The sequence below is a fragment of the Zeus faber genome (assembly GCF_960531495.2).
Source record: "Zeus faber genome assembly, chromosome: 1".
NCBI classification, from domain to species: Eukaryota; Metazoa; Chordata; class Actinopteri; order Zeiformes; family Zeidae; genus Zeus; species Zeus faber.
The window spans coordinates 45,633,768-45,648,725 of NC_137193.1; the positions used below are offsets into that span (position 1 = coordinate 45,633,768).

At 41.8% G+C, this 14,958-nt stretch overlaps 1 protein-coding gene across 2 annotated transcripts; it reads right to left on the reverse strand.

The window, feature by feature from the left end:
* Window positions 1-799: 799 nt before the first annotated feature.
* On the reverse strand, window positions 800-14,034 carry safb (scaffold attachment factor B). Of its 2 annotated transcripts, none has more exons than XM_080004958.1 (21): window positions 13,783-14,034; window positions 13,410-13,503; window positions 13,248-13,312; window positions 9,436-9,654; window positions 9,223-9,276; window positions 9,075-9,114; window positions 7,886-8,294; window positions 7,480-7,523; window positions 7,289-7,398; window positions 6,823-6,972; window positions 6,369-6,454; window positions 6,131-6,171; window positions 5,953-6,032; window positions 5,467-5,612; window positions 4,947-5,040; window positions 4,625-4,821; window positions 4,166-4,343; window positions 3,428-3,504; window positions 3,279-3,337; window positions 2,961-3,015; window positions 800-1,717 (listed from the first exon to the last, which is right to left on the reverse strand). In XM_080004958.1, exons 1-21 carry the CDS (start codon window positions 13,933-13,935, stop codon window positions 1,600-1,602), a joined length of 2,469 nt encoding a protein of 822 aa, XP_079861084.1. In that variant the 5' UTR covers window positions 13,936-14,034; the 3' UTR covers window positions 800-1,599. The 2 variants fall into 2 exon arrangements, with proteins under 2 accessions (XP_079861084.1, XP_079861083.1); XM_080004957.1 differs by having other exon boundaries at window positions 4,625-4,842.
* Between the last annotated feature and the right edge of the window lie 924 nt (window positions 14,035-14,958).

Consider the following 14,958-nt stretch of genomic DNA (forward strand, 5'->3'; position numbering starts at 1 on the left):
TTCGACTTCAGATCCATAAGACAATCTCTTACCTCGTTTCTTTGCGTGGAAAAAAAATACTTAGCTTTGATTCATTGATTTAGGGTCGTCACGTTAATTTAGTGTGCGTCCCCATCAGCAGTTCTTTCCCCTTTGGATCACTGACAGAGATGAGTCAGTTCAAAGGGAAGGGAACAAGACGTCCAGAGGAGGAACATGTGACCAGTGACTAAGTGTGCTGCGGCAAGTTCAATTTGAGTTGATTTCCCTTTTTAGAAAGTGAGGCTACTGATGAAAAGCTCTATGTTTGGAAACCAACCGAGGTCCTCATTATGACCTTCCAGTTTGCCATGCAGGGGTCAGAGCACAGCCTGTGACCCAGGGTGCAAATGCAACATAAACATGCATAATGCAAGACAGAACTTGGGAGAAAGCGATCTAGATCAAATAATTCCTTATATAACGAAATGACCATCACATCATACAAGATTTAGCGTGACTGTCGCGTGCACTCCTTGCTCCATCCTTCCTCGGTAGTCTGGCTGTTGTCCAGCAGAGTCTGCAGTTTACTTTGAGGACCACTCGGCTTCTCCACCAGATTTCTTCAGACAAGGTTACGGAAGCCCTGGTTGAGTAACAGTCTAGCGCCTGGAAGGCCATTGGGACACCTTCCAGAATGGAAAGTCAAATATAGGCTATATGAAATGTAGAAAACACTGTGGTGTAGCGTGATGTTGCCTAGAGGGCTGTGATTGGCCCACAGGCCAGAGGTTCTAAAAAATGAAACCGCTTAGAAAGTTGATTTCAGCAGAACCAATACTGAAAAAGAAACAAAAAATATTTTATTGTTCCCCGAAGCAATTCCAACCAACAGATGTCCTGCCTAACACCGGAGTCTTCAGCATACCTGTCTGGTTATCGTAGCATTCCAGAGTAACTAGTAAAACAGGGAAAAATATGTACAAAAACAAATAACTCATCTGATACAGAACATTTTGAACCAACGCACAAGGAAACACTTCAGTTTTACCACAGATTTGTCACTAAGTCTCATCTCAAAAATATGTAGAAAGACAAAAAAAAAAAAATCGAAACTTGGAAGGAAAACAAGTGATACCAAGCACTGACTACCAAACTGTGACAACGGGGTGTGTTTAAAACCTTCAGGCGACGCTCCTCTTAAAAGGAACATATCAAAAGGTCGAACTAAAAACAAGGTTCGAAATACAAAAAGGTTTGGGAAATTCACAAGGGGCTGACAAGTTTTCCATCACAAGTTAACATGTGAAGAGGGATTCAATTAGGTAAAGCAGAAAGCTTTCAAAACCGCAGACTGGTGTCATTAGGTCCCCTGTACTGTTTACCAAAAAATAATTGATTGCGCCCATGAGATCTGCTCAATCAGCTCCTTGAAGCCAAATGATGCAAAACTAACAGGCTACTTTCAATGAAAAGGGTTTGAATATCAAGGATTTAATCAATACACACAGACCGCATAAAAAAACAGCAGAAGCAGAATTTCCATTCAAAGAGACACATTCTTCTCAGACGTAATGGGGGGTGTCGCTAGTTTGCTCTACATAATGTGAAATGTCCCAGCATGCGCCGTCGGGGGAACGGTCAGTAGCGGCGTCCGAAGGCTCCGCTCTGCATCCCGCTGCTCTGCATCAACTGGTTCTGTCGGTTCAGCGCTCCAGACAGAGACTGCGACGTTCCAGTGTTCATGTAGCCTCCGCGGCTAGAGCCACAAAGAAAACATAACATTAGCTTCAGCGCTCAAAACTAACAATGCACCATTTTGATCAAGCACAAATCAAGATTTTAGTTGTGAAATGGAAGTCTCAGATTAGTAAAAATCTTGAAAGGATTTTAAAAGACGATTCATTTGAATTGACTATTAAATAGGATGATTTAACAAATTGCTGGCTTTATTTTTTGACTCCAATAATGTTGTGTTCATTTTAATGTTAATTATTTCTGTGTTCCAGGTCCAAAATGACCGCCCATTATAGCTGATTATAAATCTATAATAAATATATTATCACCTGTTGTTAGATGTTTTTCATCAACTTAAGTTCTTGTAAACATTACATGTTTTGAATTTCCATTTATTATTTATAGCCTGTAGGCCTCAATGACCTGAGCTCATACAACTCTTTGGTAAAAAAAAACAACCAAAAAAACGTATAGATTATTTTGACTATGGAAAATACTCAGAATAATCATATTGTGTTATTTATCAGACTACTTTGTGTCAATGTTTAACACGGACATTTATTTTGAAACCGTTTTAAATTCTAAAATAGTGGCACAAATAAACATCTGTTGTGTTCCCAGTCAAAACTGACCGGTATGATTTTACAAGTAAAGAAAGGACATAGGCCCAAACTACACATGAAACCTTTACCATATTATGTGTATCTTTTGTGTGTGTGTGTGTGTGTGTGTGTGTGTGTGTGTGTGTGTGTGTGTGTGCGCGTGTGTGTGTGCGCAAACACATGCATGTGGGAGTCTGGGAGAGGAAGTGTGTCCACTATTTGTAGTCTCACCCATTCATTTCGGACCAGGAACACCGCAGGTGTACAAAAGTTAAATAAAACACCCAAAATTTAATGAAAATGATCAAAATTTATTGTGTGTGTTCAGATGCCCTGTGTGGACAAAGTCATGGAACCTTATGACAATCAGATTAAATGAACTACATTTTCCAGAGAGAAAACTTGTAAATCGGCCCAATTCGACCGGAACACAACAGGAGGGTTAAAAGGGCAACAGAACCACAGCAGCTTTGCTCTGTCGACGCCATGAGTCAAGATTCAACAAAACTCTACTTCTTTACATCGGAAGCAAATCCACCGACCCTGGCAAATGCTTGAAAGGAATCAAATTTGGTTCAAAATATCTGACAGACGCTGGCTGGTGTGACTGCGGCGTTAAAATAAATGTATTGGTGCAGCGTCGCTGGTGGCAGCAGTATTCACCTCGCCATGCCCCCGCGTCCCATGTGGCTCTGTCCTGGGATGGCACCGTCTCGGTCTGCAACACATCAGACCACACAGCTCTGAGCACAACGCCAAGTGAGAACCTTTCAATGTTCCTCATAGTGTCGAGAAGCCTCCAGACCTCCATTTTATTTAACATTTGAGGGTGTTTCTAGGATTTGGTTTAAAATGTTTTTGGCACAATAAGCTTTCGGGTGAGGAACCCCAGCAAGGGGAGCGAGACTGGTTTAACGCCCAAAGGATAATCCAAGAGAGGTAGAGGCCTGGAGTGATCTATGATAAAACAACTCATCTTACTCTGCCACGTTCGGTCTCCGTCCATTTTCCGACTGGAGTCCCAGTCACGGCCGCCGTCTCTAAAGAAAAGTAGAACGGACATGTAAGGACAACCCAGGAAGGTTTTACTCATTAAGTGTCACTGTGAGCGCCACGAGCCGTGCTCTGACCTGGTGTTCATGCGCTTGTCGTAGCCTCCGCTCCAGTTGTCCCTGGCACCGTGTCTGTCTGAGCGGTCTGAGAAGTGCTGCATGGAAAGAGACGCTAGTCAGAGGAATGATGACGGACAATACCCAATTCGGTTGTTTTTTTTAAGTGAAAAGTTAAACCCATCCATTAAGGCAAAGTTTTTTCATAGATCAAACAATCAATATTTATTTTATTATTATTATTGATTTTTTTTTAGTAAATTAACCAAAAACAGGGGCGGTTGTAATTAGATAATTTGTTTCCATCAATTGGGTTGAGGAAAATTAACAGTCTTAAATTCTTACGTTCTGATTCTTAATGTCAATAAAAGGCTCTTTTTCAGGTAGGGTGTGTTGTAAAACCTACTGCAATGCTGTGAAGTGAAATAAACCTTTACTGACATTATAGATGAGTAAAATTGAGTAGACTTCCACTTCAAGCAGTTCAAATGAAAAGACTGTCAGGACGTGTAGTCATCAAAACAGTGCATTTAATTTCACTCCAACAAAATGGAAAGGTGGAAATGTGTATGTGTGCATGTGTTGTTGTAGTGGCGTGTCATGTGACGAAGATTCTTCTTCTTCTTCTACAGTAGGCTGCTGTGTCAGCACACAGGTCTCAGAACTCCAGTAGTTGACAACTAACAGAAATTTGCAGATTTCTGTTAGTTGTCCCCCCCCCCAAAAAAAAAAAAAAAAAAAAAAAAAAAAACACCTCACCTGGCTGTCTCTGTCTCCACCCATGCCACGTGAGTTATCCCGCCTGTCCAGCATCCCATCGTCCTGGTAACGGCCACGATCACGGTGGTCAAAGTCTTGGTATCGATCTTGGCGACTGAAGTCTGAGCGTGTGTAGCGGTCATCCATGGACATACGTTTGTCTGGCCAGTCGTCTTTCCTGTGTGACATCAGTTTGGCATCACTCAAAGGAATTATATTACAAAATTTGAATTAGGGGCTGGACATTAAGACAATTAAACACAGGCACAAGTAGTGCAAAATATTTTAAAAACAATGTTCTAGTTGCTGAGGCATTGGTAAATCAATACGGTTCTTTTAAGAGAATGTTGTTAAGAGTTGAGCTTTATTTGAAAAGTAAAGGTTTAATCACACACTTTAAATAATGTAACAAACTCCAGTTGAATTCCATCGAGAGATCATTAAACTTGTTACAAGCACCTGCCGTCCATATCGTACGGCCTCTTGATTGGGCGACGCGCCTGCTCGAAGTGCAGCTGCTCCTGCTGCCGCCGCAGCTCGTCCCGCTCCCTCTGGATCCTCTCCTGCTCACGGCGACGCTCGTACTCCACCCGCAGCCGCTCGCGCTCCAGGAACTGTCGCTCCATGCGGTCGGCATCCAGACGCTGCTTCTCATCCTGAGAAGGTGAGAAGCAGTTCTACGTTAGAAAAATAAAATTGTTGAAGCAAGATTTGCCTGTTAAGATACATAAAAAGCCCGGATCGCACCGATGAATATTGTGGAAAAGCAGGTGGACTGTACCTCCAGCCAGTTCCTTTTCCGAATCAAGCGCTCTCGTTCTTCTCGCTCCCTGAACAGACGGATGCGCTCACGCTCCGAGCGGCCATCCCGATCCCTAGATTCAATGACAAGGAATGTCGTCTCGTTTATTGTGTGCATGCATAGACAAACTTTGAATATACATCACATAAATAATTTGTAAAAACCAGTGTGTTTCTTCAAAAGCAAATGGGTTTAATTGCAGAATTGTTTCCCAAACTAAGTATTTTAATTTGTCATTGTCACTCAGTTTCCAAATTAGTTTAATGAAATGGCAACTAAATAATATATACAGACAGTAACTTTTAAATATATACAGACAGTACATTTTTATAAAAATAATCAACCAACATAATTTTAAGCTGGGTCACATTCTATAGGGGTCAAGTTACCTTTAGACTTGCCCCCCCCCATACATCCCCAGCCTTTAATAATACTACAAACAATAATAAAATAAGCAAAGACTGTTAACAAGTCATTTTTTACACCACCCGCTCTTTACCCGGTATGCCTGCGCCTCTCCACCTCCCTGAACTCCCTCTCCCGCTGTCTCTGGCGCTCTCTCTCCCTCTGCTCCTTGATTTGGTCGAACGACAGTATGTCTTTCTTCTCCTTACTCGGGGACTTGCGGTCGCGGCTCTTGGTGCTCTGGGGGGGGGGGGGGGGGGGGGGGATTATTTAACAGGCGGCTGCAGAAGATTTAGACATCATGTGTGGTACAAGGATTAGTCAATTATTTGATTAAAAAAATAGTCAAATTGTATTGGTTGAGCCATTTTACAGCTTCTGAAAAATATGTATGCTTGAGATTGTTTAGCATATTTTCAAGAAATGTTTAATATACTACGGAAATAATTGATACGTACAAAGAAAACTTGAAAATATAGTAGGCTTTGAAGCATACTGTTGCATGTTCAAGTAGAGTTTAAATAGTGTTAAAATGAAGATCGCATCAAGGGCTCTGGAATTTGGAAGTTGTTTGACTTACTCGCTCCTTGCTTTTGGTCTTAACGCTGATGACAGGCTCTCCCTTAGACTTGTCCATCACCACGGTCCTCTCATTGCGACCTTTAAAAACATCCATTAAACTTGGATTAGCAAAAACCTTTTTCGGCTAGGGGACTGTTTAGACAAGGGTTTTTCCTCCAAATTAATCTGTGCCTCACCTTTCCCTTCACCCACAGACTTATCATCCTTGCCGTCTGACCTGGAAAGATGAAAACACAGACTAGTGAAAAAACTTGGCACACTTCTATTCGCAGACACTGTCTGGGCCAATCACAAGCTTGGAAGTTTACAATGACTTAGCACTCAATATTATGACATGTGAAACACGCCAAACACTCAATGTTATATGCTGCTCTAGTATTACTTTTGGTTGTCTTGGACTACATATAGTCTTACTTTGAATCTGAGGAGTGCCTTCTGTCTCCAGTTTTCTTGGGGTCGTTCTTATCGGAAGGCTTCTTTCCCGCAGGCTCGTTTTTGGCCTGTAACATTCCAGAAACAGATCTTAGACGAGAAAAATCAACAATACAATGTTCACATGGATTTTATTAACGTTTACGAGAAAGCCATAATTAATAGTTTCTTAAATATGGTTGAATACCAAGTACTTCATTGAATAATAATTTCTCCACTAGTCGTGTCGATATAATGTGGACCCAACTGTAATGTTCCTTGGGGTCATTTAGGTTGATGACAATTTCACAAAAAAATTCAACCCATCATTAAAATAGATAAATATTTTTGGCTACATCTGTAGATAAGATTCTTCAATTGAAAATCGTGCTCATGCCATCTGGCAAGCGAGAACAGTCAGGACAGCAGGCCTGGAACTAAGTAAACACCAACCTACCCGTTCAACAGAAATCATCCTTCCACGAAGCTCAGTCCTGTGAAGGTGGCTGATGCACTTGGTGGCCTCATCTGTGGAAGCCATGGTGACAAAACCGTAGCAGCGAGCCCCAGGACTCTTGGCATTTGTTACCACCTTGGCTCCAACAACCTTCACGGGGAAGAGAAAAGCCATGTCTACACCTAACTGACAAACTGAGTCCATTTTGGGTTAATAGTTCTATCAAGTCAGTGACGGGTTCATTGCTACTGACGGATTTATAACTGCTCTCAGTTTTAAAATAACTATTAGGTTGTTTTTTTTTGTTTTTTTTTTAAAAACAAAGGTTGTTGGGAGTAATCAAGGCTTAAGGAAAACATGAACAAAGAAAATTGTAGAGCCAGCTCTACTCTATTATATTTCTTTCTATGCTTCTTGCTTTTAAAGATCACTTCAAAGGGCCCTGCCTCTTTGAGCACCAACTAACCTGGCCATAGTTGCTGAACAGTGACTTCAGATCAATCGCTCTGGTGGTGGAAGATAGACCGCTGACCCAAAGATTCTTGCTGCTGCTTCCTGCAGCATTATTTCCAGTGACTAAACACAGAACCACAGTTAAGAGTACACAAGAGCATATACATTTCTCAAGAGGATAGAACCATTATTCCATACACCTACCCTTTTCATCTTTTGACTCGGTCTTGTCATCTTTTTCTTCAGAACTAGAGACAAAAGGAAAATATAACAATTAATATACAGTGAAAATGCCTAGGTTTACAGTTTTACAAAGAGGTTTATACTTACCAAGTATTTTACAGTAAAATACAAACTGACAGTGATAAAACCCATCAAGTACCTTAGGGCAGTGATTTAACAGTCAATGAACGGAATTAAGGCCAAAGACAATCCCAATTACACAATAATGGGTAATTAAAAGGGATAGGTCAGTGTAAGGAATGACAAATGAAAACAAATGCGCAGACCTTTGTTTTTACCTCCAAAAGAGCATCCAAATTTTGCTAGCACAAAAGGAGCCAATGCAGAGATAGCCATTTTGGTTTCTAGTAGACAGAAAACAACAAACCTCATTTTCTGATCACCGCCCTCTACAGAAGAGGATTCTTTGGCTGCCGTGGACGAATCTGCAGCAGCGTTCTCTTCAGTCTTCTCTTCTTCCTCACCCTTCTTAGACCCCATTTCTGAATCAACATTTTCCCCCGCGGTTCCCTGTTCGCTTACGCTAACAGCCTGAGTGCTTTCACTCTGAATATCAACTGTCTCTTCCTGGACATTCTGCGTGTCCCCACTCTCTTTAATATCAGTCTCCATGTCTTCTTTGTCGCCCTCCACATGACAGGTGGTAGCCTCGTCACACGCACTGTCTTCTCCTCCAGCGGTGGCAGCTTGCTCTTCTTCAGTGGTCGTCTCCTGGCTCTGGTGGCGATCTTCGTTAAGTGGCTCAGATAAACAAGACCCGGCTACTTTGTCATTTTCTACGGATTTAACAGGAATAGAATGGCAGAGTTTAATCACTTCTGAAACACAGCAATTGTTAACGAGGAACTGACAAGGCCTGGATTAGGAACGTCATGACCCCTGGCCTGCTCTTTTAGATCTAGGCATTTACAAGGATGAGGCACACCCTAAGGAGAGACTGGAAGAGAACCCAAAGACCTACGGGACAACCAAGCAGCTAAAGGGACTAGGATCTCGTGTCTCAAGTACAACCACTTGGCTCAGTTTCACCTGATCCAAAGCAGAAAAGAGCTCAGTGCAGAAGAGTGTCACAAGACCAGCAGGACCAACAGTCGAGGCCTCATGGTGGAGTCTGTCTTCTTCCTCGGTCTGACTTGAAAGGTGTCCACGTGCGTTAATCAGAGTTTCAGCGCAAGTCCATTAGCTTCCATATTCAATTTAAAATGGCTTGATGGTTCTTCTTCGGTTCGGTCTTCGTGTGGCAACCTGGAAACCTTGCATTCACCTGTAATACCTAAAACCACCCTGATCTGTACGGTCAATTGCTGTCAATGTGTGCAAAAGTTCATTAACCACTGCTGTCCCACCAGTTGAAAAAGATTTCAAAACATGACCAAAATATCTTTAACAATAATTAAAATTAACAAAAGGTGGTTAATATACTTTCATCACAAAGCCAGCAATGTACTTTGGGTTTCCAGTCTCCCATCTTGGCTGAAATTAATCTAAAAGGATTGCATTCCAAGTTCAACACTATACAGAAAATGTTTGAATTTCTAACCCCCTTGGAACAGTACCTCTTTCTTCTTTTGAGTCATCTGCATCTTCGTCTTGAACCTAATAAAAAACAGTAAAGATGGTGTTATTACACATAGCGTACATTTTCAGCCCAGTTAAGTTACCTTACAGTTAAGTTACATTTGAATATTTATCAAAAGTTAATACCTTGTCAGATGATGAGCATGCAGCATCCTTTCCCAACAACTCCAACTCAGCTTTCTATTTAAACAGAGAAAATCTATAATTGCACACAATCTATGACGAATTAAACAAAAAAGTCAACATAGCAGCAGAGTAACCTCAAAATGCACTGATAATAATACTTAATCTTAGAAAATGTAGTCAGTAAAGAAACACCCTCTACAGACCCAGACTCACCTCCACCATTTTAGATTCATCCTCAGAATCCAGTTCCTCATTGTCCAGCTCACCATCCTTCAATAACTCATCCTCATCTTCCCCAGCGCTGAAAGGCCGCATTTCATCCTCATCATCATCATCATCTGGTATTCCATTGTCGTTGTCTGCCTCATCTAGAATATTCATGTCAAGGATGTCCATGTCCTGCATGTTCTCATGACACTCCTGTTGCTCATCCTAGCAGAAAAGAATGTCAGAAAACAAACTCCAGTGATGACATCGTTAAGTATTGTGCACAGCATACTTATGGAAGGACTTATATGGAATACAAAAAAAATTCACATTTCTCCATAAACAAATAATCATTTTACAAATAAATATAGAATCCTTTATATGCGATCAAAGATTTTCATCGTTTGTGTTTTTTTTTTTTTTTTAAACACCAACACTAACACCTAAAAATGCATTTAAATGGTTGATTTGCTACTTCTTGGGTTATTATGGAGGCTTGCATCCTGTCTTGTATTACAATCCAACTCTTGCCATTTATCTGATCTCATTGCTTCTACACATGTAGATCTGTGTTTTGTGACACATCACAATGGGGGCAGGAAAGGGTGGTTGGAGTGGATGCACGGTGTGGATCGTGGAGTGGACTCTCACTATGGTCAAAGATATTTCAACTAAATTATAAATCACCAAACAGTGAAGTTAGGAAAAATGCTGGCGTCACAAAAAAAGCATTTCTCATTTAATCTTAATACAAAGTATGGATCCCAGTATTTAGTAGGGCTGAACAATTTGGGAAAATAAATTATTTTTAGACCAATATTGTGATTGCAATTATGTATGCAAATGTTTGGTTTTTTTAAGTTCCCTGTATTCTGTATTATCCAGCAAACAAGAAATAAATCATTCTATAGTATGACCAACACAACATTGGATACAGTCAACATAAACTGCTCCTTCCTGTAGGCCAGGCCTACATGTTATCATGAAATGAGATGAATTGATGTGAACGACATATCTTTATTCATCTATTGAATTGCAAAGAGAAAAACCTTTAATCACAGTAGAATATTGACTCATTGATTTAACGTCAAGCCTTGTAACTGGTTGAATCTCAAAATTAACATAAAAAAAAATATGCAGTGTTTCAACAGAGATTTATTAGAAAAATGTCGCACCTATGTCCACGAAAGCACAGCCCAATGTGCTCAGGGACAGCTGTATGCTCATTAAAAATAAATAAATAAATAAAATATAAACAGCCGCGATATTCTGGAAGAGGCTCCGTCCGAACTCTACGGGTGTTCTGAGCTCTGCCAGCACCACATGCCCACAGCACAGCACACCGTGGCCTAGGCCGGAGCACCGGGTCTCACCGGGGGGCAGCGGAGAGGGTTAAGTAATCGCTATCGACAGGAGGCACGGAGAATGTGTCCCCATTACGCATGGTTTCGTTCCATACACCTTGTTTCGTTCCATTAGGAAATTAAAAATAAAATCAAAAACACATTGTTCTGGCGCGCCAATCACAGGCACCCCGTCGCTGGCAACCACCGCTGGCACCGTCGGCGCAGGAGACAGGTGTGCAAAATGTCCTTCTCTACTAATTCCCTCTACTTTTATTTTATATCAGATCCTTTTGCGATTTGAAAATTGCAATGTCAGTTTAAGTCACTTTTTTTTTAAAATATTTACTGCAATCAATACTTACAAGCCGTTAAATTATCTGTGCTGGGTGGATTACACTACAAACCCCAGAACTAATTCAAAACCACAACGTTGCCTTCCTCCATCTGGGTTTTCCTTCATCTTCACCTCGAAAGGCTTCATTATCAGGGTACCCCCAGGGTTTTCCAAGTTAAATTGAAGAGGTTAAGACCTTTTAAAATACCACTTAGAAAGAAATTGAATAGCAAATTCACAGCAATACCGGCAAAAGTATGAAGGATATAATGGAAAATCAGAATGGATTCTAAGCCCTAGAAAATAACTATTTACCAAGTACTTGAAATTACTAAAACATTTTATTACAATACTCTCATTCATATAAAATACACAATAGCTTTGTGAGGTGTGTGTACCCTTATAAAATAAAATGAAAAAGATGCACCATTTGTCACATTAAGAAGCCCTACCCTTCTCCATGGCCTCACATAGCACCATTTAGTCACAATAGGTCCTATTTGAACTGAAGCCAATTTGCACATTGTGCACAAATTGTTTTCAGTATATAAATAAAAATAATTAATATAGCAGGCAGCAATGCAAGGTGTCTAGGCTCGTTGCAGAAATTGCACCAATGTGAAAACAAGCGAAAAAACGGAAATAAACACTTGTTTACTACACAATGTAAACTTGAAACCTCCCATTAACCACAAATATGTTCACTTAAACTCTCAGTTCTTGCGAACATTTCACAGCGTCACCGCTTATTTGTTTGAAATGTCACCAAAATCCAGAGAAATGTGAAATTACATAAATTTGTGTTTTAATAATTCATACTAAGGGAAAAAGCCTGCACTGTCCCTTTAAGAGTTGAAGTCACCACATGATGTCGTCTCTGCTGCACGTTGGTGCCAACACTGATATAGAAACAACAGGGAATTCACATGTTAACGGGTGTGCAACCAGACCAGATATTGATGACGTTATTGCATGTATTTTTATATATATATATATTTATATTTCTACGAAGGGAAAAGAAAAAAATGTTAAAACTTTGTAAATGAAATTCAATACTTTTAAGGCCTTATTGAGAATATAAAATTTGTTGTTTTTAATACTTTAAAACCCTGCAGGTATCGTGCCCTAGTCCAAAACGGGAGCGCATTCGATTCTGTACATACTATATTTGGATGTGCATACGCAGACCACATGAGCATTATAAATTAAAATGGTTAAAAAAAATTATCGCAGGCTGTTTGGCCAAACAGTGCCAATAGAATACATTTAGCTCGGAAGTGGGGAATACCTGCTCGGAAATACCGGTTTCCAAGTTCCATGGAACCTATCACAAAATACTGACCACCAAATAACGTTAATTGCTAAGAAACTTTTAACTCTGAATGTGTTGATGTTTGCATGACAATTGTTCAAGATGTTTATTTGTCACACACACACACACATTATATATATATGCGCATACATATATGTAGTGAAATGACATTGTAAACCTTTTTCCTGGCTGTTTAACAAGCCTGCCAAAGAACATCATTAGCGCATGTGCAGTCGGCACACTTGTAGGTGTGTAGTCCGTGTGGTCAAAATCCGGGCAATGCAGACATCCATACGGAAACGAGCAGACAACTAAATTAACGTCACGCCGACCCTCGCAGCTACACAGACAAGTATGTCTTCTTCAAAACTGCTGATTTGTTTTTTTCTTCTTTGTCACTTGAGGTGGTGGGGATATGCTCATCTATGTTGACAGTTTACTTATCACAACGTGCTTCACTGGTTTATTAAATTCACAGCGGCTGCCTTTCACTTCTTGCACTTGGCTGATCTTTGCAATCTTAAACATCAGCTAAAGCTGGAAACAGTATATTAGAGGAGCATGTATAACGCAAATACATTACACAGCTGTTGAATTTCACGGATTGCCACTTAAACAGGGGGGCAGTAGCTCGAGAGGTAGAGGGGTCATACTGTAGTTACCCCGAAGGTTGCCGTTCGATCCCCAGCTCCTCCTGCTTGTGTGCTGTAGTGTCCTTGGGCTAGATACGTCACCCCTAATTGCTCCAGGTGGTTGCAGCCATGAATAATTGTATGTAGCTTTGGACAAAAGTGTCTGCTAAATTATGTAATAAAAACAGGCTCACCTGCACATCATGGGAATCCCCTTCAACAACACTGTCCTCCAGCTCCTCATTCTCCTGCCTTGCATCTGGTGGAGAGACTTTGGGTTAGGGAACTCGCCATCGGGTGTCTCAGAGCACAATTAGAAGGGTTAGCGTTAGGTGTCGTTGGAACTGTGCATTTACCTTTGGTCGTCTGTTTGGGAGTGGCCTTCTTTAATGCTGTGTCCTGAGCAGCAACAACAATCTCATCCGGACTTCCACCCTCCTCCTCAATAGCCTGCTCGACGAAGGAAAGGCACACACCAACACAATGAGAAACCAAGGCCAGGTGGCGCTTACTTATCGAACGCTTACAGGCTCGAACAGGCCCAGGACGGGCCTCGTAATGTTACCTCCCGGCTAACAGGAGCTAGCGCGTTGGGACTAAGTTTAATATTTAAAAAAAACAACCCTCAGAAGCCGAACGTATCAACCACACAAAATTTACACATCGGTGTACTTGGAAACTCGGGGGTAATCATAGATATGTTCACTAATACATTTGAAATACCAGTACCTGTTTTAACCTCTCGGACAGCACACTTTTCACGCCAGCGGTGTCCAGGCTCCGTCTCTTTAGCTCGGCCTTCAAATCGATGACTCTGAGCTCGGATAGTTTACGCACCTCGGCGCCTTGCGGGAGGTTTGACTCTGCTGCAGAGTCAGCCATGGTTGAGATAACTCGATGTTTAAATGGTGTTTTTTTTTTACAGCGGTAAACTGCTGAGCAGTGACGCTCGTTTCGCAAAGCTAACCGTGTGCAGCAAAATGGCGGGTGGTAACAGGATGAGGCTGACAGTGCGCATGTGCGTCAATGCCGCAGGAATGGGGAGAAAGCGAAGGAAAAAAGACAAGCCCTGAAACCCGGAAATGAGTTACAACTTTTTGCACTTCCGGTTCGCTCGCCTCTAAGTCAATGGGTTTTAGTTAGATGCCCGAAATACAGTCAGGTCTGTGGTACAAGTGAACATCTGCCTGTTTGAAGGTGCACACCGTTGAATTATTTGCCATATTGATGGCAATAGAATGCAGTGAACAGTGTGGGTGCAACTGAATATGAATATTCAGTGATGCTGCGTCAGCAGCATTAAGCCGGGTACACCCAGAAATCATCAGGATCTGCTTTATGAAGTCTTGTTTACCAACAGCTAGACGAGGGGGACAGTGTCACATTAATGTCGATAATAGTGTTGAAAAATGTGAAACAGCAGTGGCAACACCAACACCCACCTGACTGGCTGTCAAGCTGATGGAGCTCGGACTGAACGCTCCGCTGTGCGCCTGGATCCTGGACTTCCTCACAGCCCGCCCCCAGGTGCTCAGGGTGGGGAAGTACATGTCAAGCTCCCTCACCCTGAACACAGGATCCCCCCCAGGGCTGCGTCCTCAGCCCCCTACTGTACTCCCTGTACACACATGACTGTGTGGCCAGGTCCAGCTCCAACACCATCATCAAGTTTGCTGACGACACCCTGGTCGTGGGCCTGATCACCGACTGCGATGAGAAGGCCTACCACGAGGAGGTTGCTGACCTGTCACTCTGGACAACAGCCAGGACAACAGCCTCCACCTGAACGTCAGCAAAACCAAGGAGCTGATTGTGGACTTTAGGCGAGGATCACAATCGAGGACGCACGCGCCCTTGTGGATTAATGGGACTTCTGTCGACAGTGTGAGCAGCTTCAGATATCTG

Excerpts from the sequence above, each read along its gene's own strand:
- safb (XM_080004957.1), bottom strand. The coding sequence starts at position 13,935 with ATGGCTGACTCTGCAGCAGAGTCAAACCTCCCGCAAGGCGCCGAGGTG. Across the intron at positions 7,399-7,479 it reads CGAGTCAAAAGATGAAAAGG|TCACTGGAAATAATGCTGCA; the intron begins GTAGGTGTATGG and ends TTCTGTGTTTAG. Across the intron at positions 5,041-5,466 it reads GAGAGGCGCAGGCATACCGG|GGATCGGGATGGCCGCTCGG; the intron begins GTAAAGAGCGGG and ends CATTGAATCTAG.